At 31.1% G+C, this 23,729-nt stretch overlaps 1 protein-coding gene across 1 annotated transcript in view; it reads left to right on the forward strand.

Moving 5' to 3' along the window:
* Window positions 1-13,546, forward strand: part of LOC133624080 (A-kinase anchor protein 6-like) — a 78,731-nt gene extending 65,185 nt beyond the window's left edge. The window contains exons 12-13 of the mRNA XM_061987690.1: window positions 3,869-3,965; window positions 12,742-13,546. Coding sequence (XP_061843674.1) covers window positions 3,869-3,965; window positions 12,742-13,052 — 408 coding nt within the window. The 3' untranslated portion in view covers window positions 13,053-13,546. The remainder of the gene's footprint in view (window positions 1-3,868; window positions 3,966-12,741) is intronic.
* The last annotated feature ends 10,183 nt before the right edge of the window (window positions 13,547-23,729 follow it).

Genomic DNA, 23,729 nt, shown 5'->3' on the forward strand with positions numbered 1-23,729 from the left:
TTATCTTGCCGGGGGTTTGAATTGTAATCGTTTTGTTAGCATGCTAACGTGCTAGCTGATATTTTTTTTTACCTCATTTGCAGGAATAGGACACGGTCAACTCTGTAATAAGCGAATGTTATCTGTTAGCATGCTAACATTAGCATGCTACCATGCTAAACTCATTACACACTTCAGTCAAACATTTTGTCACCTCATGCATGTGAATTAGCATGTTAGCTTTTTCAACTCATTTTGCAAGTAAAATATTTTTTTATTTCAAGTATGCTAAATGCTAGCATGCTTGCTTTTTAATCTCATTTGGCAAGTATACGCCTCAGTTAAACCTTTTGTTACTCTACGCATGTTAGCACGCTAATTTTTTAGCATTTTAGCTCTTTTAAATTAAATTTACAAGTATACACCCGAGTCAAATAATTTGTTATTTCAAGTTTGCTAAATGTTAGCATGCTTACTTTTCCATCTCATTTCACAGGCATCTTAGTTAAATAGTATGTTACTCTACGTATGTTAGCACGCTAATTTTAGCATTTTAGCTTTTTTAAATTAAATTTGCAAGAATACACCCGAGTCAAATCTTTTTTCATTTCAAGTGTGCTAAATGTTAGCATGCTTGCTTTAATCTCATTTGGCAAGTATACGCCGCAGTTAAACCTTTTGTTACTCTACACATGTTAGCACGCTAATATTAGCATTTTAGCTTTTTTAAATTAAATTTACAAGTGTACACCCGAGTCAAATAATTTAAGTATGCTAAATGTTAGCATGCTTACTTTTCCATCTCATTTCACAGGCATCTCAGTTAAATCTTTTGTTACTCTACGTATGTTAATTGTTAGCACGGCAATTTTAGCATGCTAGCTTTTTAAACTAATTTTGCTATTATACACCCGAGTCAAATATTTTATTTCAAATTTGCTAAATGTTAGCATGCTTGCTTTTCAATCTCATTTCGCAGGCATCTCAGTTAAATCTTTTGTTATTCTATGCATGTTAACTGTTAGCTCTCTAATTTTAGCATGATAGCTTTTAAAACTAATTTTGCAAGTATACAACTGACTCAATTATTTTGTTATTTCAAGTATGCTAAATGTTAGCATGCTTGCTTTTCAATCTCATTTGGCAGGTATACGCCTAAGTTAAATAATTTGTTACTCTACGCATGTTAACTGTTAGCACGCTAATTTTAGCGTGCTGGCTTAATAAACTAATTTTGAAAGTATACACCCGAGTCAAATATTTTGTTATTTCAAGTATGCTAAATGTTAGCATGCTTGCTTTTCAATGTCATTTGGCAGGTATACGCCTAAGTTAAATATTTTGTTACTCTACGCATGTTAACTGTTAGCACGCTAATTTTAGCATGCTAGCTTAATAAACTAATTTTGCAAGTATACGCCCGAGTCAAATATTTTGTTATTTCAAGTATGCTAAATGTTTGCATGCTTACTTTTCCATCTCATTTCACAGGAATCTCAGTTAAATATTTTGTTACTCTACGTATGTCAACTGTTAGCGCCCTAATTTTAGCATGATAGCTTTTAAAATAAATTTTGCAAGTATACAACTGACTCAATTATTTTGTTATTTCAAGTATGCTAAATGTTAGCATGCTTGCTTTTCAATGTCATTTGGCAGGTATACGCCTAAGTTAAACCTTTTGTTACTCCACGCGCGTTAACTGTGAGCATGCTCATTTTAGCATGCTCGCTTTTTAAACTAATTTTGCAAGTATACACCCGAGTCAAATAATTTGTTATTTCAAGTATGCTAAATGTTAGCATACTTGCTTTTTAATCTCATTTCACAGGCATCTCAGTTAAATCTTTTGTTACTCTACACATGTTAACTGTTAGCTCTCTAATTTTAGCATGATAGCTTTTAAAACTAATTTTGCAAGTATACAACTGACTCAATTATTTTGTTATTTCAAGTATGCTAAATGTTAGCATGCTTGCTTTTCAATGTCATTTGGCAGGTATACGCCTAAGTTAAATCTTTTGTTACTCCACCCGCGTTAACTGTGAGCATGCTCATTTTAGCATGCTAGCTTTTTCAATTAATTTTGCAAGTATACACCCAAGTAAAATAATTTGTTATTTCAAGTATGCTAAATGTTAGCATGCTTGCTTTTCAATCTCATTTCGCAGGCATCTCTATTAAATATTTTGTTACTCTACACATGTTAACTGTTAGCACGCTAATTTTAGCATGCTAGCTTAATAAACTAATTTTGCAAGTATACACCCGAGTCAAATATTTTATTATTTCAAGTATGCTAAATGATAGCATGCTTGCTTTTCAATCTCATTTGGCAGGTATACACCTCAGTTAAATCTTTTGTTACTCTACGCATGTTAGCACGCTAATTTTAGCATTTTAGCTTTTTAAACTAAATTTACAAGTATACACCCAAGTCAAATAATTTGTTATTTCAAGTATGCTAAATGTTAGCATGCTTACTTTTCCATCTCATTTCACAGGCATCTTAGTTAAATATTATGTTAGTCTACGTATGTTAATTGTTAGTACGGTCATTTTAGCATGCTAGCTTTTTAAACTAATTTTGCTATTATACACCCGAGTCAAATATTTTATTATTTCAAGTACCGGTATGCTAAATGTTAGCATGCTTGCTTTTCAATCTCATTTGGCAGGTATATACCTCAGTTAAATATTTTGTTACTCTACGCATGTCAACTGTTAGCACCCTAATTTTAGCATGCTCGCTTTTTAAACTAATTTTGCAAGTATACACCCAATTATTTTATTTCAAGCATGCTAAATGTTAGCATATTTGCTTTTCAATCTCATTTGGCAGGTATACACCTCAGTTAAAACTTTTGTTACTCCGTTAACTGATAGCACGCTAATTTTAGCATGTTAGCTTTTTAAACACATTTTGCAAGTATACACCTGAGTCAAATATTTTGTTATTTCAAGTATGCTAAATGTTAGCATGCTTGCTTTTCAATGTCGTTTGGCAGGTATACACCTCAGTTAAATATTTTGTTACTCTACGCATGTCAACTGTTAGCGCCCTAATTTTAGCATGCTCGCTTTTTAAACTAATTTTGCAAATATACACCCAATTATTTTATTTCAAGCATGCTAAATGTTAGCATGTTTGCTTTTCAATCTCATTTGGCAGGTATACACCTCAGTTAAATCCTTTGTTACTCCGTTAACTGTTAGCACGCTAATTTTAGCATACTCGTTTTTTAAACTAATTTTGCAAGTATACACCCGAGTCAAATATTTTATTTCAAGTATGCTAAATGTTAGCATGTTTGCTTTTCAATCTCATTTGGCAGGTATAACACCTCAGTTAAATCTTTTGTTACTCCGTTAACTGATAGAATGCTAATTTTAGCATGTTAGCTTTTTAAACACATTTTGCAAGCATACACCCGAGTCAAATATTTTGTTATTTCAAGTATGCTAAATGTTAGCATGCTGGCTTTTCAATGTCATTTGGCAGGTATACACCTCAGTTAAATCTTCGCATGTTAACTGTTAGCACGCTAATTTTAGCATGGCGGCTTTTTAAACCCATTTTACAGGTTTGAACCTCAGTCAAATCTTTTTTGGTACTCCACGCATATTAGCCGTTAGCATGCTGCCTTTTTAAACAAATTTTGCTAGTATACACTTGAGTCAAATATGTTCTTACTTCAAGCATGCTAACTTTTAGCATGCTATCTTTTTTTTTTTGGGCTAATCTTAGAGGTGTACACCTCAGAGTCAAATATTTTGTTACTTTACACATACTGACTGTTAGCGTGCTATCTTTTTTAGCACCATTTTTTTTGGTATACACCTTGGAGTCAAATATTTGTGTTAAAAGGTGTTGTTTTTGTGGTTTCAGACGTTCAAACTAAACGTGGACAGTCACGGCGCCCTCAAAGACCGCATCATGGAGGACGGCACAGCGCTGCTCGACACCATTCCTGCCCACCAATCGGGTAAACACACACAATAGTGTTGGTTTTTCCCAACAGACCCCGAGAGGGGTCCTGAAAAGGTCCCAAAAGAACCCAAGTGCTACCAATGATAAATGGGGTTGCCCAAAACGTTAGAAATGCACTCAAAAGGTCCCCCGGGTCTGCCCCCAGGCTCTTTGGTCATATTCCAGAACTTTTAGAACAACGGGACTCTTAGGGCTCAGTTCGTTTCGGGGTCTTTTGGGGCCTTTATTGGGAAGAAGTTCCTTTTTAGGGTACTTTGGGACCTTTAGGAGTTAACTAAGTACGTACAGTATATGGACTTTTTACAATAAAAGTAGATTGGCCGCAATCTTTTTTGGGAGATTCTTGTTATTTATCTACGAGGTTCAACCTGAATCATTCCAGTCCAAGCGGGAACCTGGAAAACCCCCCTAAATACCCAAGTGGTCCCAAAGATGAATGGGTTCCGAAATCACCCCAAAATGCCCCGACCATTTCCGGCCGAGTCTTTGGGTAAATGTAGCTATCTTTAGAAGACTGGGACTTTTAGGGGTTTGACCGTTTTGGGGTATTTTTTTAATATCTACAAATAAATAAACAATAAAATAGCTAATTTTCTAAGAAAACATAAAGGTCTAAAAAAAATTCCAAGAAATACAATTGGCTAAAAATCTGGAAAGAAAAAAAAAAATCTGAGATTTAATTTAGCTGAAAATCTGAGAAAATGGATCTGAAAATAGCTAAAAAAAAATAAAAAATTCTCTAAATTCTAGAAATGAAATCTGCTGAAACAAAGCTGAAATCTAAAAAGGACTAAAAATCCACTAATAAAAATATCAAAAAATCTTTAAAATAGCCAAAAATCTGGGAGAATAAAAACATCTAAAAATGTAAGAATTTGAAAAAAAAAAATCGAAGAACGTATAACGATCTAAAAAAAATCAATATATAAAATCAAGCTGTAAATCTGATTGAAAATATTAAAAAAATCCAAGAAATAAAATTTGCAATTAATTTGAATTTTTTTTAATATCTACAAATAAATAAACAATAAAATAGCTACATTCTAAGAAAACATAAAGGTCTAAAAAAAATTCCAAGAAATAAAATTTGCTAAAAATTTTAAAAAAAATCTGGAAAAAAAATAAAAAAATCTGAGATTTAATTTAGCTGAAAATCTGAGAAAATTGATCTGAAGATAGCTAAAAAAATAAAAATAATAAAAAAAAAAATTCTCTAAATTCTAGAAATGAAATCTGCCAAAACAAAGCTGAAATCTAAAAAGGACTAAAAATCCACTAATAAAAATATCAAAAAATCTTTAAAATCGCCAAAAATCTGGGAGAATAAAAACATCTAAAAATAGGATATAAATAAGAATTAAAATAAAATCGAAGAACGTGTAACGATAAAAAAAAAATCAATATATAAAATCAAGCTGTAAATCTGATTGATAATATTTAAAAATTAAAGAAATAAAATTTGCAATGAATTTGAAAAACTTAAAATATCTACAAATAAATAAACAATATACTAGCTAAAAATCTAAGAAAACATAAAGCTCTAAAAAAATTCCAAGGAATAAAATTTGCTAAAAATCTGGAACGACAATCTGAAAATCAAAGATTTCTCTACGAGGTTCAACCTGAATCATTCCATTGGCTAAAAATCTGTAAAGAAAAAAAAAATATCTGAGATTTAATTTAGCTGAAAATCTGAGAAAATGGATCTGAAAATAGCTAAAAAAAAAAAAAAAATTCTCTAAATTCTAGAAATGAAATCTACTGAAACAAAGCTGAAATCTAAAAAGGACTAAAAATCCACTAATAAAAATATCAAAAAATCTTTAAAATTGCCAAAAATCTGGGAGAATAAAAATGTAAGAATTTGAAAAAAAAAAATCGAAGAACGTATAACGATCTAAAAAAATCAATATTAAAAGCTGTAAATCTGATTGAAAATATTAAAAAATCAAAGAAATAAAATTTGCAATTAATTTGAATTTTTTAAAATATCTACAAATAAATAAACAATAAAATAGCTACATTTCTAAGAAAACATAAAGGTCTAAAAAAAATTCCAAGAAATAAAATTTGCTAAAAATTTGGAAAGAAAAAAAAATAAATCTGAGATTTAATTTAGCTGAAAATCTGAGAAAATTGATCTGAAGATAACTAAAAAAAATAATAAAAAAATAAATAAAAAATCTCTAAATTCTAGAAATGAAATCTGCCAAAACAAAGCTGAAATCTAAAAAGGACTAAAAATCCACTAATAAAAATATCAAAAAAATCTTTAAAATCGCCAAAAATCTGGGAGAATAAAAACATCTAAAAATGTAAGAATTAAAATAAAATCGAAGAACGTGTAACGATAAAAAAAAAATCAATATATAAAATCAAGCTGTAAATCTGATTGATAATATTTAAAAATTAAAGAAATAAAATTTGCAATGAATTTGAAAAACTTAAAATATCTACAAATAAATAAACAATATACTAGCTAAAAATCTAAGAAAACATAAAGCTCTAAAAAAATTCCAAGGAATAAAATTTGCTAAAAATCTGGAACGACAGATTTCTCTACGAGGTTCAACCTGAATCATTCCAGTCCAAGCGGGAACCTGGAAAACCCCCCTGAATACCCAAGTGGTTCCAAAGATGAATGGGTTCCGAAATCACCCCAAAATGCCCCGACCATTTCCGGCCGAGTCTTTGGGTGAATGTAGCTATCTTTAGAAGACTGGGACTTTTAGGAGTTTGACCGTTTTGGGGTATTTTTTAATATCTACAAATAAATAAACAATAAAATAGCTAATTTTCTAAGAAAACATAAAGGTCTAAAAAAAATTCCAAGAAATACAATTGGCTAAAAATCTGGAAAGAAAAAAAAAAAAATCTGAGATTTAATTTAGCTGAAAATTTAAGAAAATGGATCTGAAAATAGCTAAAAAAAAAAAAAAAATAATTCTCTAAATTCTAGAAATGAAATCTGCTGAAACAAAGCTGAAATCTAAAAAGGACTAAAAATCCACTAATAAAAATATCAAAAAATCTTTAAAATTGCCAAAAATCTGGGAGAATAAAAACATCTAAAAATGTAAGAATTTGATGAAAAAAATCGAAGAACATATAACGATCTAAAAAAATCAATGTATAAAATCAAGCTGTAAATCTGATTGAAAATATTAAAAAATCAAAGAAATAAAATTTGCAATTAATTTGAATTTTTTTTAATATCTACAAATAAATAAACAATAAAATAGCTACATTTCTAAGAAAACATAAAGGTCTAAAAAAAATTCCAAGAAATAAAATTTGCAAAAAATTTGGAAAAAAAATAAAAAAATCTGAGATTTAATTGAGCTGAAAATCTGAGAAAATTGATCTGAAGATAGCTAAAAAAAAATCAAATAAAAAAAAAAAAAATCTCTAAATTCTAGAAATGAAATCTGCCAAAACAAAGCTGAAATCTAAAAAGGACTAAAAATCCACTAATAAAAATATCAAAAAATCTTTAAAATCGCCAAAAATCTGGGAGAATAAAAACATCTAAAAATGTAAGAATTAAAATAAAATCGAAGAACGTGTAACGATAAAAAAAAAAATCAATATATAAAATCAAGCTGTAAATCTGATTGATAATATTTAAAAATTAAAGAAATAAAATTTGCAATGAATTTGAAAAACTTAAAATATCTACAAATAAATAAACAATATACTAGCTAAAAATCTAAGAAAACATAAAGCTCTAAAAAAATTCCAAGTAATAAAATTCAAAAATCTGGAACGACAATCTGAAAATCAAAGATTTCTCTACGAGGTTCAACCTAAATCATTCCAGTCCAAGCGGGAACCTGGGAAACCCCCTAAATACCCAAGTGGTCCCAAAGATGAATGGGTTCCGAAATCACCCCAAAATGCCCCGACCATTTCCGGCCGAGTCTTTGGGTAAATGTAGCTATCTTTAGAAGACTGGGACTTTTAGGGGTTTGACCGTTTTGGGGTATTTTTTAATATCTACAAATAAATAAACAATAAAATAGCTAATTTTCTAAGAAAACATAAAGGTCTAAAAAAAATTTCCAAGAAATACAATTGGCTAAAAATCTGGAAAGAAAAAAAAAAAATCGGAGATTTAATTTAGCTGAAAATCTGAGAAAATGGATCTGAAGATAGCTAAAAAAAAAAAAAAAATTCTCTAAATTCTAGAAATTAAATCTGCTGAAACAAAGCTGAAATCTAAAAAGGACTAAAAATCCACTAATAAAAATATCAAAAAATCTTTAAAATTGCCAAAAATCTGGGAGAATAAAAATATCTAAAAATGTAAGAATTTGAAAAAAAACCCCGAAGAACATATAACGATCTAAAAAAATCAATATATAAAATCAAGCTGTAAATCTGATTGAAAATATAAAAAAATCAAAGAAATAAAATTTGCAATTAATTTGAATTTTTTTTAATATCTACAAATAAATAAACAATAAAATAGCTAAATTTCTAAGAAAACATAAAGGTCTAAAAAAAATTCCAGGAAATAAAATTTGCTAAAAATTTGGAAAAAAAAATAAAATCTGAGATTTAATTTAGCTGAAAATCTGAGAAAATTGAGCTGAAGATAGCTTAAAAAAAAAAAAAAAAAAAAAAAAAAAAAAAATTCTCTAAATTCTAGAAATGAAATCTGCCAAAACAAAGCTGAAACCTAAAAAGGACTAAAAATCCACTAATAAAAATATCAAAAAATCTTTAAAATCGCCAAAAATCTGGGAGAATAAAAACATCTAAAAATGTAAGAATTAAAATAAAATCGAAGAACGTGTAACGATAAAAAAAAAAATCAATATATAAAATCAAGCTGTAAATCTGATTGATAATATTTAAAAATTAAAGAAATAAAATTTGCAATGAATTTGAAAAACTTAAAATATCTACAAATAAATAAACAATATACTAGCTAAAAATCTAAGAAAACATAAAGCTCTAAAAAAATTCCAAGGAATAAAATTTGCTAAAAATCTGGAACGACAATCTGAAAATCAAAGATTTCTCTACGAGGTTCAACCTGAATCATTCCAGTCCAAGCGGGAACCTGGAAAACCCCCCTAAATACCCAAGTGGTCCCAAAGATGAATGGGTTACGAAATCACCCCAAAATGCCCCGACCATTTCCGGCCGAGTCTTTGGGTGAATGTAGCTATCTTTAGAACACTGGGACTTTTAGGGGTTTGACCGTTTTGGGGTATTTTTTAATATCTACAAATAAATAAACAATAAAATAGCTAATTTTCTAAGAAAACATAAAGGTCTAAAAAAAATTCCAAGAAATACAATTGGCTAAAAATCTGGAAAGAAAAAAAAAATCGGAGATTTAATTTAGCTGAAAATCTGAGAAAATGGATCTGAAAATAGCTATAAAAAAAAAAAAATTCTCTAAATTCTAGAAATGAAATCTGCTGAAACAAAGCTGAAATCTAAAAAGGACTAAAAATCCACTAATAAAAGTATCAAAAAATCTTTAAAATTGCCAAAAATCTGGGAGAATAAAAACATCTCAAAATGTAAGAATTTGAAAAAAAAAAATCGAAGAACGTATAACGATCTAAAAAAATCAATATATAAAATCAAGCTGTAAATTTGATTGAAAATATTAAAAAATCGAAGAAATAAAATTTGCAATTAATTTGAATTTTTTTAAAAAGCTACAAATAAATAAACAATAAAATAGCTACATTTCTAAGAAAACATAAAGGTCTAAAAAAAATTCCAAGAAATAAAATTTGCTAAAAATTTGGAAAAAAAAAAAAAAATCTGAGATTTAATTTAGCTGAAAATCTGAGAAAATTGATCTGAAGATAGCTTAAAAAAAAAAAAAAAATTCTCTAAATTCTAGAAATGAAATCTGCCAAAACAAAGCTGAAATCTAAAAAGGACTAAAAATCCACTAATAAAAATATCAAAAAATCTTTAAAATCGCCAAAAATCTGGGAGAATAAAAACATCTAAAAATGTAAGAATTAAAATAAAATCGAAGAACGTGTAACGATAAAAAAAAAAAAATCAATATATAAAATCAAGCTGTAAATCTGATTGATAATATTTCAAAATTAAAGAAATAAAATTTGCAACGAATTTGAAAAACTTAAAATATCTACAAATAAATAAACAATATACTAGCTAAAAATCTAAGAAAACATAAAGCTCTAAAAAAATTCCAAGGAATAACATTTGCTAAAAATCTGGAGCGACAATCTGAAAATCAAAGATTTCTTTACGAGGTTCAACCTAAATCATTCCAGTCCAAGCGGGAACCTGGGAAACCCCCTAAAAACCCAAGTGGTCCCAAAGATGAATGGGTTCCGAAATCACCCCAAAATGCCCCGACAATTTCCGGCCGAGTCTTTGGGTAAATGTAGCTATCTTTAGAACTCTGGGACTTTTAGGGGTTTGACCGTTTTGGGGTATTCTGAGACCTTCAGGGTTGTTAGTCGTTTTCTAAGTCCATGGACGTTTTCCCAGTAAAAGTAGATAGACCCCATTCCCTTTTGGGACACTTTTGGTAAAAAGGTGCACCTAAAAGTCCCGGCCCCATTTTATAAGTGCCCTGACCCGCCACAGGAGGTTGTCTTCCCCTTACCCTAATTCGGTTCTCCATGTATCTAGGAGGTTCAGATTTAACTCATTGTGGTCCCAATGATACAGAGGATTGCCCAAAAGTCAGAAATGCACCCGAAAGGACCCAATCCGTGCTCTCAGTTATTTTGGAGTACCAGGCCCCTAGGGGCTTTTGGACCATTGAAACTGTTTAGGGGTCTTCTGGGACCTGTAAGAGGAAGACTGATCTTTTAGAGCACGGACTTATAGGGGTAAGATAGTTTTGGAATACTTGGGGACCTTCAGGCCTGTTTGTCTTTTCCTGGGGTCCGGTAAAAAGTAGATAGGCCCCGATCCTTATGGGGACACTGGTAATAAAAAGGTGTGCCTAAAAACCACAGCCCCTTTTCGATACATACTAGTGGGAGTCCAGTCCATAGTGGATCTCACATAATATTGTGAGAGTCCAGTCCATAGTTGATCTAACATAATAGTGAGAGTCCAGTCCATAGTGGATCTAACATAATAGTGAGAGTCCAGTCCATAGTTGATCTAACATAATAGTGTGAGAGTCCAGTCCATAGTGGATCTAACATAATAGTGAGAGTCCAGTCCATAGTGGATCTAACATAATAGTGTGAGAGTCCAGTCCATAGTGGATCTAACATAATAGTGTGAGAGTCCAGTCCATAGTGGATCTAACATAATAGTGAGAGTCCAGTCCATAGTGGATCTAACATAATAGTGTGAGAGTCCAGTCCATAGTGGATCTAACATAATAGTGAGAGTCCAGTCCATAGTGGATCTAACATAATAGTGAGAGTCCAGTCCATAGTGGATCTAACATAATAGTGAGAGTCCAGTCCATAGTGGATCTAACATAATAGTGTGAGAGTCCAGTCCATAGTGGATCTAACATAATAGTGAGAGTCCAGTCCATAGTGGATCTAACATAATAGTGTGAGAGTCCAGTCCATAGTGGATCTAACATAATAGTGTGAGAGTCCAGTCCATAGTGGATCTAACATAATAGTGTGAGAGTCCAGTCCATAGTGGATCTAACGTAATAGTGTGAGAGTCCAGTCCATAGTGGATCTAACATAATAGTGTGAGAGTCCAGTCCATAGTGGATCTAACATAATAGTGAGAGTCCAGTCCAAAGTGGATCTAACATAATAGTGAGAGTCCAGTCCATAGTGGATCTAACATAATAGTGAGAGTCCAGTCCATAGTGGATCTAACATAATAGTGTGAGAGTCCAGTCCATAGTGGATCTAACATAATAGTGAGAGTCCAGTCCATAGTGGATCTAACATAATAGTGTGAGAGTCCAGTCCATAGTGGATCTAACATAATAGTGTGAGAGTCCAGTCCATAGTGGATCTAACATAATAGTGTGAGAGTCCAGTCCATAGTGGATCTAACATAATAGTGAGAGTCCAGTCCATAGTGGATCTAACATAATAGTGTGAGAGTCCAGTCCATAGTGGATCTAACATAATAGTGAGAGTCCAGTCCATAGTGGATCTAACATAATAGTGTGAGAGTCCAGTCCATAGTGGATCTAACATAATAGTGAGAGTCCAGTCCATAGTGGATCTAACATAATAGTGAGAGTCCAGTCCATAGTGGATCTAACATAATAGTGAGAGTCCAGTCCATAGTGGATCTAACATAATAGTGAGAGTCCAGTCCATAGTGGATCTAACATAATAGTGAGAGTCCAGTCCATAGTGGATCTAACATAATAGTGTGAGAGTCCAGTCCATAGTGGATCTAACATAATAGTGTGAGAGTCCAGTCCATCCATAGTGGATCTAACATAATAGTGAGAGTCCAGTCCATAGTGGGGCCAGCAGGAGACCATCCCGAGCGGAGACAGGTCAGCAGTGCAGAGACGTCCCCAACCGATCGATGCACCCAAATGGACTCTATCCCTGCCCTTAGATCCTTTGGATGCCATTCGACCTTTAGGAACACTGGGACTTTTAGGGGTAAGTCTGTTTTGGGGTACTTTGGGACCATGAAACTATCCGGGGAATGGTGGACCTTTATACCTGTTAGTCTTTTCCCCGAGTCCATAGAATCTTTTTCCAGACCAAGTAGAACTAGACCCGAATCCTGTTCACAATGATGTAACTAACGCCAGGTGTTTTTAGTCCTGACATGGTTCCACTGAAAACTCCCCGTGGTTCCTCCAGGGCTCCGGGAGATCCTCCACATGGTCTCCAGCCAATGGGAGCAGCTCCAGCTCCAGATCCGCCGCCAACACGGCTGGATGCTCCAGGCCGTCCGCGGCGTCCGGACCCGCCTGCTCCAACCCGACCAATCAGGAGAGCCCCCAGGAGAGCTGACAGCCAATCGGCAGTCGCCGTTTCCAACGGACCAACTCCAGGTAAAATACTCCAGAGTTTTGACTTTGACCCACTTCCTGTTTGGCTTCCTTTTATTCTTGTCTGCCCCTCCTTGGCGTCCTTGGTCCTCATCAAGCGTCTTCATTTCCCGCTCCTAATGACATGCGTGCATAATTAGTGCGCCGCTAACTCTTGTCCGTACACCACACCCCTGTGAATGAATGAATGTGACCTTGGCTGAAGGGCAAATTGCATGGCAAGCATCACACGACGAGAGCTCCTACAATATTTATTAGCAGCAGATCATTACTGCAGATTAAAAAGCAACTTGTATCAATAATTCATCCTCTCATCTTCACTCTGGGCTCAGAGAAGACGTGCACCGACATCACTCCACCTAACAGCGACACACATGTTTATTGTAGCGGCAACATATTCAAACCTTACTACAGCTTCTACGGTAGATTCTAAAAATATCAAAAAATCTTTAAAATCGCCAAAAATCTGGGTGAATAAAAACATCTAAAAATGTAAGAATTTGAAAAAAAAATCAAAGACCGTATAACGATCTAAAAAAAAATCAATATATAAAATCAAGCTGTAAATCTGATTGAAAATATTGAAAAATCAAAGAAATAAAATTTGCAATGAATTTGAAAAAATTTAAATATGTACAAATAAATAAACAATAGAATAGCTACATTTCTAAGAAAACATAAAGATCTAAAAAAAATTCCAAGAAATAAAATTTGCTAAAAATCTGGAAAGAAAATAAAAAAATCTGAGATTTAATTTAGCTGAAAATCTGAGAAAATGGATCTGAAAATAGCTTAAAAAAAAAAAAAAAAAAAAAAAATTCTCTAAATTCTAGAAATGAAATTTGCCGAAACAAAGCTGAAATCTAAAAAGGACTAAAAATCCACTAATAAAAATATCTAAAAATCTCTAAAATCGCCAAACATCTGGGAGAATAAAAACATCTAAAAATGTAAGAATTTGAAAAAAAATCCAAGAACGTATAGCGATCTAAAAAAAATCAATATATAAAATCAAGCTGTAAATCTGATTGAAAATATTAAAAAATCAAAGAAATAAAATTTGCAATGAATTTGAAATTTTTTAAATATCTACAAATAAAAAAATAATAAAATAGCTACATTTCTAAGAAAATATAAAGGTCTAAAAAAAATTCCAAGAAATAACATTTTCTAAAAATCTGGAAAGAAAATAAAAAAATCTTAGATTTAATTTAGCTGAAAATCTGAGAAAATGGATCTGAAGATAGCTTAAAAAAAATAATAATAATAATAAAAAATTCTCTAAATTCTAGAAATGATATCTGCCGAAACAAAGCTGAAATCTAAAAAGGACTAAAAATCCACTAATAAAAATATCAAAAAATCTTTAAAATCGCCATTAATCTGGGAGAATAAAAACATCTAAAAATGTAAGAATTTGGAAAAAAAATCGAAGAACGTATAACAATCTAAAAAATCAATGTATAAAATCAAGCTGTAAATCTGATTGAAAGTATAAAAAAAATCTGACAATTTTTTAATATCTACAAATAAATAAACAATAAAATAGCTACATTTCTAAGAAAACATAAAGGTCTAAAAAAAATTCCAAGAAATAAAATTTGCTAAAAATCTGGAAAGAAAACAAAAAAAATCTAGGATTTAATTTAGCTGAAAATGGATCTGAAAATAGCCGAAAATAAAATTAGAATTTTTTTCCCTCTAAATTCTAGAAATAAAATCTGCCGAAACAAAGCTGAAATCTAAAAAGACTAAAAATCCACTAATGAAAATATCTAAAAATCTCTAAAATTGCCAAAAATCTGGGAGAATAAAAACCTTTAAAAATGTAAGAATTTGAAAAAAAATCGAAGAACGTATAACGATCTAAAAAAAATCAATATATAAAATCAAGCTGTAAATCTGATTGAAAATATTAAAAAAATCAAAGAAATACAATTTGCAATGAATTTGAACATTTTTTAATATCTACAAATAAATAAACAATAAAATAGCTACATTTCTAAGAAATCATAAAGGTCTAAAAAAAATTCCAAGAAATAAAATTTGCTAAAAATCTGGAAAGAAAAAAAAAAAATCTGAGATTTAATTTAGCTGAAAATCTGAGAAAATAGATCTGAAGATAGCTAAAAAAAAAAAAAAAAAAAAAAAAAAAATTCTCTAAATTCTAGAAATGAAATCTGCCGAAACAAAGCTGAAATCTAAAAAGGACTAAAAATCCACTAATAAAAATATCAAAAAATCTTTAAAATTGCCAAAAATCTGGGAGAATAAAAACATCTAAAAATGTAAGAATTTGAAAAAAAAAATCGAAGAACGTATAACGATCTAAAAAAATCAATATATAAAATCAAGCTGTAAATCTCATTGAAAATATTAAAAAATCAAAGAAATAAAATTTGCAATGAATTTGAAAATGTTTTAATATCTACAAATAAATAAACAATAAAATAGCTAAATTTCTAAGAAAACATAAAGGTCTAAAAATAATTCCAAGAAATAAAATTTGCTAAAAATCTGGAAAGAAAAAAAAAAAATCTGAGATTTAATTTAGCTGAAAATCTGAGAAAATGGATCTGAAAATAGCTAAAAAAAAAAAAAAAAAAAAAATAGAAATAAAAATTCTCTAAATTGTAGAAATGAAATCTGCCGAAACAAAGCTGAAATCTAAAAAGGACTAAAAATCCACTAATAAAAATATCAAAAAATCTTTAAAATCGCCACAAATCTGGGAGAATAAAAACATCTAAAAATGTAAGAATTTGAAAAAAAATCGAAGAACGTATAACGATCTAAAAAAATCAATGTATAAAATCAAGCTGTAAATCTGATTGAAAATATTAAACCATCAAATAAATAAAATTTGCAATGAATTTTAAAAATGTTTAATATCTACAAATAAATAAACAATAAAATGGCTAAATTTCTAAGAAAATATAAAGGTCTAAAAAAAATTCCAAGAAATAAAATTTGCTAAAAATCTGGAAAGAAAATAAAAAAATCTGAGATTTAATTTAGCTGAAAATCTGAGAAAATGGATCTGAAAATAGCTAAAAAAAAAAAATTCTCTAAATTCTAGAAATGAAATCTGCTGAAACAAAGCTGAAATCTAAGAAGAACTAAAAATCCACTAATAAAAATATCAAAAAATCTTTAAAATCGCCAAAAATCTGGGTGAATAAAAACATCTAAAAATGTAAGAATTTGAAAAAAAATCGAAGACCCTATAACGATCTAAAAAAATCTATATATAAAATCAAGCTGTAAATCTGATTGAAAATATTAAAAAATCAAAGAAATAAAATTTGCAATGAATTTGACAATTTTTTAATATCTACAAATAAATAAACAATAAAATAGCTACATTTCTAAGAAAACATAAAGGCCTAAAAAAAATTCCAAGAAATAAAATTAGCTAAAAATCTGGAAAGAAAAAAAAATTATCTGAGATTTAATTTAGCTGAAAATCTGAGAAAATGGATCTAAAAATAGCTAAAAAAAATAAATAAAAAATTCTCTAAATTCTAGAAATGAAATCTGCTGAAACAAAGCTGAAATGTAAAAAGGACTAAAAATCCACTAATAAAAATATCAAAAAATCTTTAAAATTGCCAAAAATCTGGGAGAATAAAAACATCTAAAAATGTAAGAATTAGAAAAAAAATCGAAGAACGTATAACGATCTAAAAAAAATCAATATATAAAATCAAGCTGTAAATCTGATTGAAAATATTAAACAATCAAATAAATACAATTTGCAATGAATTTGAATTTTTTTTAATATCTACAAATAAATAAACAATAAAATAGCTAAATTTCTAAGAAAACATAAAGGTCTAAAAAAATTTCCAAGAAATAAAATTTGCTAAAAATCTGGAAAGAAAAAAAAAAAAATCTGAGATTTAATTTAGCTGAAATTGGATCTGAAAATAGCTAAAAAATAAATAAATTTTTTTTAATCTAAATTCTAGAAATGAAATCTGCCGAAACAAAGCTGAAATCTAAAAAGGACTAAAAATCCACTAATAAAAATATAAAAAAATCTTTAAAATTGCCAAAAATCTGGGAGAATAAAAACATCTAAAAATGTAAGAATTTGAAAAACGTATAACGATCTAAAAAAATCAATATATAAAATCAAGCTGTAAATCTGATTGAAAATATTAAACAATCAAATAAATAAAATTTGCAATGAATTTGAATTTTTTTTAATATCTACAAATAAATAAACAATAAAATAGCAAAATTTCTAAGAAAACGTAAAGGTCTAAAAAAAATTCAAAAAAATAAAATTTGCTAAAAATTTGGAAAAAAAAATAAAAAAATCTGAGATTTAATTTAGCTGAAAATCTGAGAAAATGGATCTGAAAATAGCTAAAAAAAATAAAAAATTCTCTAAATTCTAGAAATGAAATCTGCCGAAACAAAGCTGAAATCTAAAAATAACTAAAAATCCACTAATAAAAATATCAAAAAATCTTTAAAATTGCCAAAAATCTGGGAGAATAAAAACATCTAAAAATGTAAGAATTTGAAAAAAAATCGAAGAACGTATAACGATCTAAAAAAATTAATATATAAAATCAAGATGTAAATCTGATTGAAAATATTCAAAAATCAAATAAATAAAATTTGCAATGAATTTGACATTTTTTAAATATCTACAAATAAATAAACAATAAAATAGCTAAATTTCTAAGAAAACATAAAGGTCTAAAAAAAAATCCAAGAAATAAAATTTGCTAAAAATCTGTAAAGAAAATAAAAAAATCTGAGATTTAATTTAGCTGAAAATCTGAGAAAATGGATCTGAAAATAGCTAAAAAATAAAATAAAAATAAATAAAATTCTCTAAATTCTAGAAATGAAATCTGCCGAAACAAAGCTGAAATCTAAAAAGGACTAAAAATCCACTAATAAAAATCTAAAAAAATCTTTAAAATCGCCACAAATCTGTGAGAATAAAAACATCTAAAAATGTAAGAATTAAAAAAAAATAAAAAAATCGAAGAACGTATGACGATAAAAAAAAAAATCAATATATAAAATCAAGCTGTAAATCTGATTGATAATATTTAAAAATTAAAGAAATAAAATTTGCAATGAATTTGAAAAACTTAAAATATCTACAAATAAATAAACAATATACTAGCTAAAAATCTAAGAAAACATAAAGCTCTAAAAAAATTCCAAGGAATAAAATTTGCTAAAAATCTGGAGCGACAATCTGAAAATCAAAGATTTAAATTAGCTGAAAATCTGACAAAATGGATCTGAAAATTCAAAATAGCTAAAAATTAAAAATATTATTTTTTCCCCCCTAAATTCTGGAAATGAAATCTGCCAAAACAAATTTGAAATCCAAAAAGGACTAAAAATCCAATAATAAAAATAGCTAAAAAAAACAAAGAAATTAAAATATTCAAAAATACCAAAACTTTACATTTCTAAATAATCTATGAAATATATATTTCAAAAATCCACTAAATAAAATGATATAAAATATAATTAATACAAGTATATAAAACAATCATAAAAATGTTAAAAAATAAAAAACAAGATATGCAAATCCCCTAAAATAGAACAATTTTTGAATTTTACAATCCATCTATTCATTCATTCATTGGCCGTCTTTTATCCATTCATTCAACCATTCTACTTCATCCGTTCATTTCCTCATGTGTTTGAGCGTGCGTTCGTTTTTGCATCCATTATCCATCCCCCAGCATCTGTGATGGTATGGGGGTGAATGGATGAATGAACGAATGGATAGTACAATGAAAGGATGATGGATGCACAAACAAACATATGACCAAATTAACACATACAAGTCGAATGGTTGAATGAATGGATAGATAGATGGTTAATGAATGAATGAATGAACATATGGATAGTCGAATGGATGTATGGACACATGGACAAATGAATGAATGAATGAATTAACCGATGGAATTAGATTGATTGAATGGATGGATGGACAAATGAATGAATGAACAAATGGCTAGTACAATGAATGGATGATGGATGAATTGATAATGGATGCACAAACAAACAAACACACGACCAAATTAACACATAAAAGTAGAATGGTTGAATGAATGGATAGATAGATGGTTAATGAATGGATTAACAGATGGATAGTCGAATGGATGTATGGACAAATGAATGAATGAATGAATTACCGGATGGAAGTAGATTATTTGATTGAATGGATGAATGGATAGACAGACGAATGAATGAATGAACAAATTGTTCGTACAATGAATGGATGATGGATGTATTGATAATGGATGCACAAACAAACGAACACACAACCAATTTAACACATAAAAGTAGAATGATTGAATGAATGGATATACTGTATAGATGGTAAATGAATGAATGAATGAATGAACAGATGGATAGTCGACTGGATGTATGGACGGATGGACAAATGAATAAATGAATGAATGAATTACCGGATGGAAGTAGATTATTTGATTGAATGGATGGGTGGACAGATGGACAAATGAATGAATGAACAAATTGCTCGTTCAATGAATGGATGATGGATGGATTGATAATGGATGCACAAACAAACAAACACACAACCAAATTAACACATACAAGTAGAATGGTTGAATGAATGGATATATAGATGGTAAATGAATGAATGAATGAATGAACAGATGGATAGTCGAATGGATGTATGGACAAATGGACAAATGAATGAATTAATGAATAAATTAACGGATGGAAGTAGATTGGTTGATTGAATGGATGGATGGACAGACAGACAGACAGACGAATGAATGAATGAACAAATTGCTCGTTCAATGAATGGATGATGGATGGATTGATAATGGATGCACAAACAAACGAACACACAACCAAATTAACACATACAAGTAGAATGGTTGAATGAATGGATATATAGATGGTAAATGAATGAATGAATGAATGAACAGATGGATAGTCGAATGGATGTATGGACAAATGGACAAATGAATGAATGAATGAATAAATAACGGATGGAAGTCGATTGGTTGATTGAATGGATGGGTGGACAGACGGACAAATGAATGCATGAACAAATTAATAGTACAATGAATGGATGATGGATGGATTGATAATGGATGCACAAACAAATCAACACATACAAGTAGAATGGTTGAATGAATGGATAGATAGATGGTAAATGAATGAATTAACATATGGATAGTCGAATGGATGTATGGACAAATGAATGAATGAATGAATTACCGGATGGAAGTAGATCATTTGATTGAATGGATGGATGGACAGACGGACAAATGAATGAATGAACAAATGGCTTGTACAATGAATGGATGGATTGATAATGGATGTACAAACAAACAAATTAACACATCTGTTCATTCATTCATTCATTCTTCTGTTCATTTGTCAATCATTTAACTTGCTCATCCAATCATTGCTTTCTTTGTGTGCTCAGCCATCATTCATTCATTTGCTCCTTTGCCATCCACCCGTTCGTCCGTCCATCTACTCTTATATTCATCAAATCCCCTGAAGAGCAGTGAAAACCTGCGAAACAGGCTTGCAGGGATGAAACAGCCTCTGTGTTTTCTTTCTCCCCTGACCTAACGTATATTCTTCCGTTCATCCACGAGTCGTCCATTCACCCGTTCATTTGGCCGGCCGGCAGTCGCTCCGTCGTGTTGGCGTTCTTCCCGCTCCTCTTCGCGGTCACGTGACGCCGGCGAGCTGCTTCATGTAAATGTCAGCAAATATCAAAGTGGAGGTGGCGGGATTAGGTGGCGAGCACCAGATACACTGATAGCGGCAAATATAACGCTCTGACAAGACCACCGGCGCCGGGGATTAGGGGCCACACACACACACACACACACACACACACACACACACACACACACACACACACACACACACACACACACACACACACACACACACCTTTTGCACAGTGGTATGAGACGACTGCGGTGTGTCGCCGCATTTTAAGGATTTGTTGTGCGTGTGTGAGGATTGTCAAGTGACATCTGTAGTGTTTTGTTGCATATTGAGGATTGTGTGTGTGTGTGTGTGTGTGTGTGTGTGTGTGTGTGTGTGTTCTTGTATTCCTACCCTCCTTGAGACATGAAGAAGGAAAAGTATCTTCCATATGAGGAGGTGTGAACAAGTGATGACATAAATCATGGTCCCATTAACATTGCATCTAATAGAGAGCCAAATACTAGAGTCCGTGAACATTGCTCCAAAGTCGGGATTTTTTTGGGGTTGATTTAATGTGCATACAAAAGTAAACAAAGGCAGCAATATATGATCAAATAAGATGGCGGCTAAAGAAGGACTTCCCTATTAATCCCCGCAAAAAACCCGCCAGGATTTTACGACTTCCGGTGCTGACATATGAAATAACAAGTGTGTGTAAAAATTTTTTACGTGCTCCCCTTCTGGTCAACATATGAAATAACAAGTGTGTGTAAAAAATTTAACGTGCTCCCTCTCTGGTCAACATATGAAATAACGAGTGTGTGTAACAAATTTGAAGTGCTCCCCCTCTGGTCAACATATGAAATAACAAGTGTGTGTAAAAAAAAAAAGTGAAGTGCTCCCCCTCTGGTCAACATATGAAATAACAAATGTGTGTAAGAAAAAATGTGAAGTGCTCCCCCTCTGGTCAACATATGAAATAACAAGTGTGTGTAAAAAATTTAACGTGCTCCCTCTCTGGTCAACATATGAAATAACGAGTGTGTGTAACAAATTTGAAGTGCTCCCCCTCTGGTCAACATATGAAATAACAAGTGTGTGTAAAAAAAAAAGTGAAGTGCTCCCCCTCTGGTCAACATATGAAATAACAAATGTGTGTAAGAAAAAATGTGAAGTGCTCCCCCTCTGGTCAACATATGAAATAACAAGTGTGTGTAAAAATTTTTACGTGCTCCCTCTCTGGTCAACATATGAAATAACAAGTGTGTGTAAAAGATTTTACGTGCTCCCTCTCTGGTCAACATATGAAATAACGAGTGTGTGTAACAAATTTGAAGTGCTCCCTCTCTGGTCAACATATGAAATAACAAGTGTGTGTAAAAAGAAAAAAAAAAAAAGAAAAAAAAAAAGTGAAGTGAAGTGAAGTGCTCCCCCTCTGGTCAACATATGAAATAACAAATGTGTGTAAGAAAAAAAGTGAAGTGCTCCCCCTCTGGTCAACATATGAAATAACAAGTGTGTGTAAAAAAAAAAATTGAAAAAAAGTGAAGCGCTCCCCCTCTGGTCAACATATAAAATAACAAGTGTGTTAAAAAAATTTGACGTGCTCCCCCTCTGGTCAACATATGAAATAACAAGTGTGTTAAAAAAATTTTACGTGCTCCCAATAACAGAGAGCCAAACACTAGAGTCCGTGAACATTGCTCCAAAGTCAGGATTTTTTGGTTGATTTAATGTGCATACAAAAGTAAACATTGACAGGTGCAAAGGCAAATTGACTGTGTGTCGCTTTTAAAAGTACTCCCACTCTGGTCAACGTATGAAATAACAAATGATAAATGATAAATGAGTGTGTGTAAGAAATGTGAAGTGCACCCCGTCTGGCCAACATATGAAATAACAAGTGTGTGTAAAATATTTTTAAGTGCTCCCCCTCTGGTCAACATATGAAATAACAAGTGTGTGTAAAATATTTTCAAGTGCTCCCCCCTCTGGTCAACATATAAAATAACAAGTGTGCGTAAATGATTTTCAAGTGCTCCCCCCTCTGGTCAACATATGAAATAACAAGTGTGAGTAAGAAGTTGCAATGCGCCCCCTTTGGCCAAAATTAATTTAAAAAAATATGTATATAGAGACATACTGTAATAACTTGAAGTAAATAATGCAGATTAAAAACCAATTAAAAACAAAAAGATTAACTAAAATCTTACCTTTTTTATATTTGCATAGTATGTATATATTATTAATGTTGTAAATACACTTCTTTATATATCTAGAAAGGCTGGTCCTAAAGAGGGAGGCTTTTTTCTCAGGTCCCAAGAAGTTAATATTACAAGAATATGTGTGTGTGTGTGTGTGTGTGTGTGTGTGTGTGTGTGTGTGTGTGTGTGCTGCACTGCTGCCAGCACAACAAAGTCAACACAAGCACACACTCTGAGGTGGGAGAAATATCCTCATAGGCCAAGTGTGTGGGTGTGTGTGTGTGTGTGTGTGTGTGTGTGTGTGTGTCTTGTATTTCTACCCTTCTTGAGACATGAAGAAAGAAAGGTATCTTCCATATGAGGAGGTGTGAACAAGTGATGACATAAATCATGGTCCCATTAACATTGCATCTAATAGAGAGCCAAATACTAGAGTCCGTGAACATTGCTCCAAAGTCGGGATTTTTTTGGGTTGATTTAATGTGCATACAAAAGTAAACATTGACAGGTGCAAAGGCAGCAATATATGATCAAATAAGATGGCAGCTAAAGAAGGACTTCCCTATTCATCCCCGCAAAAAACCCGCCAGGATATTACGACTTCCGGTGCTGACATATGAAATAACAAGTGTGTGTAAAAAATGTTACGTGCTCCCTCTCTGGTCAACATATGAAATAACAAGTGTGTGTAACAAATTTGAAGTGCTCCCTCTCTGGTCAACATATGAAATAACGAGTGTGTGTAACAAATTTGAAGTGCTCCCCCTCTGGTCAACATATGAAATAACAAGTGTGTGTAAAAAAAGAAAAAAAAAAAGAAAAAAAGAAAAGTGAAGTGAAGTGCTCCCCCTCTGGTCAACATATGAAATAACAAATGTGTGTAAGAAAAAATGTGAAG

Source organism: Nerophis lumbriciformis, linkage group LG26 (genome assembly GCF_033978685.3).
Source record: "Nerophis lumbriciformis linkage group LG26, RoL_Nlum_v2.1, whole genome shotgun sequence".
Lineage (NCBI taxonomy): Eukaryota > Metazoa > Chordata > Actinopteri > Syngnathiformes > Syngnathidae > Nerophis > Nerophis lumbriciformis.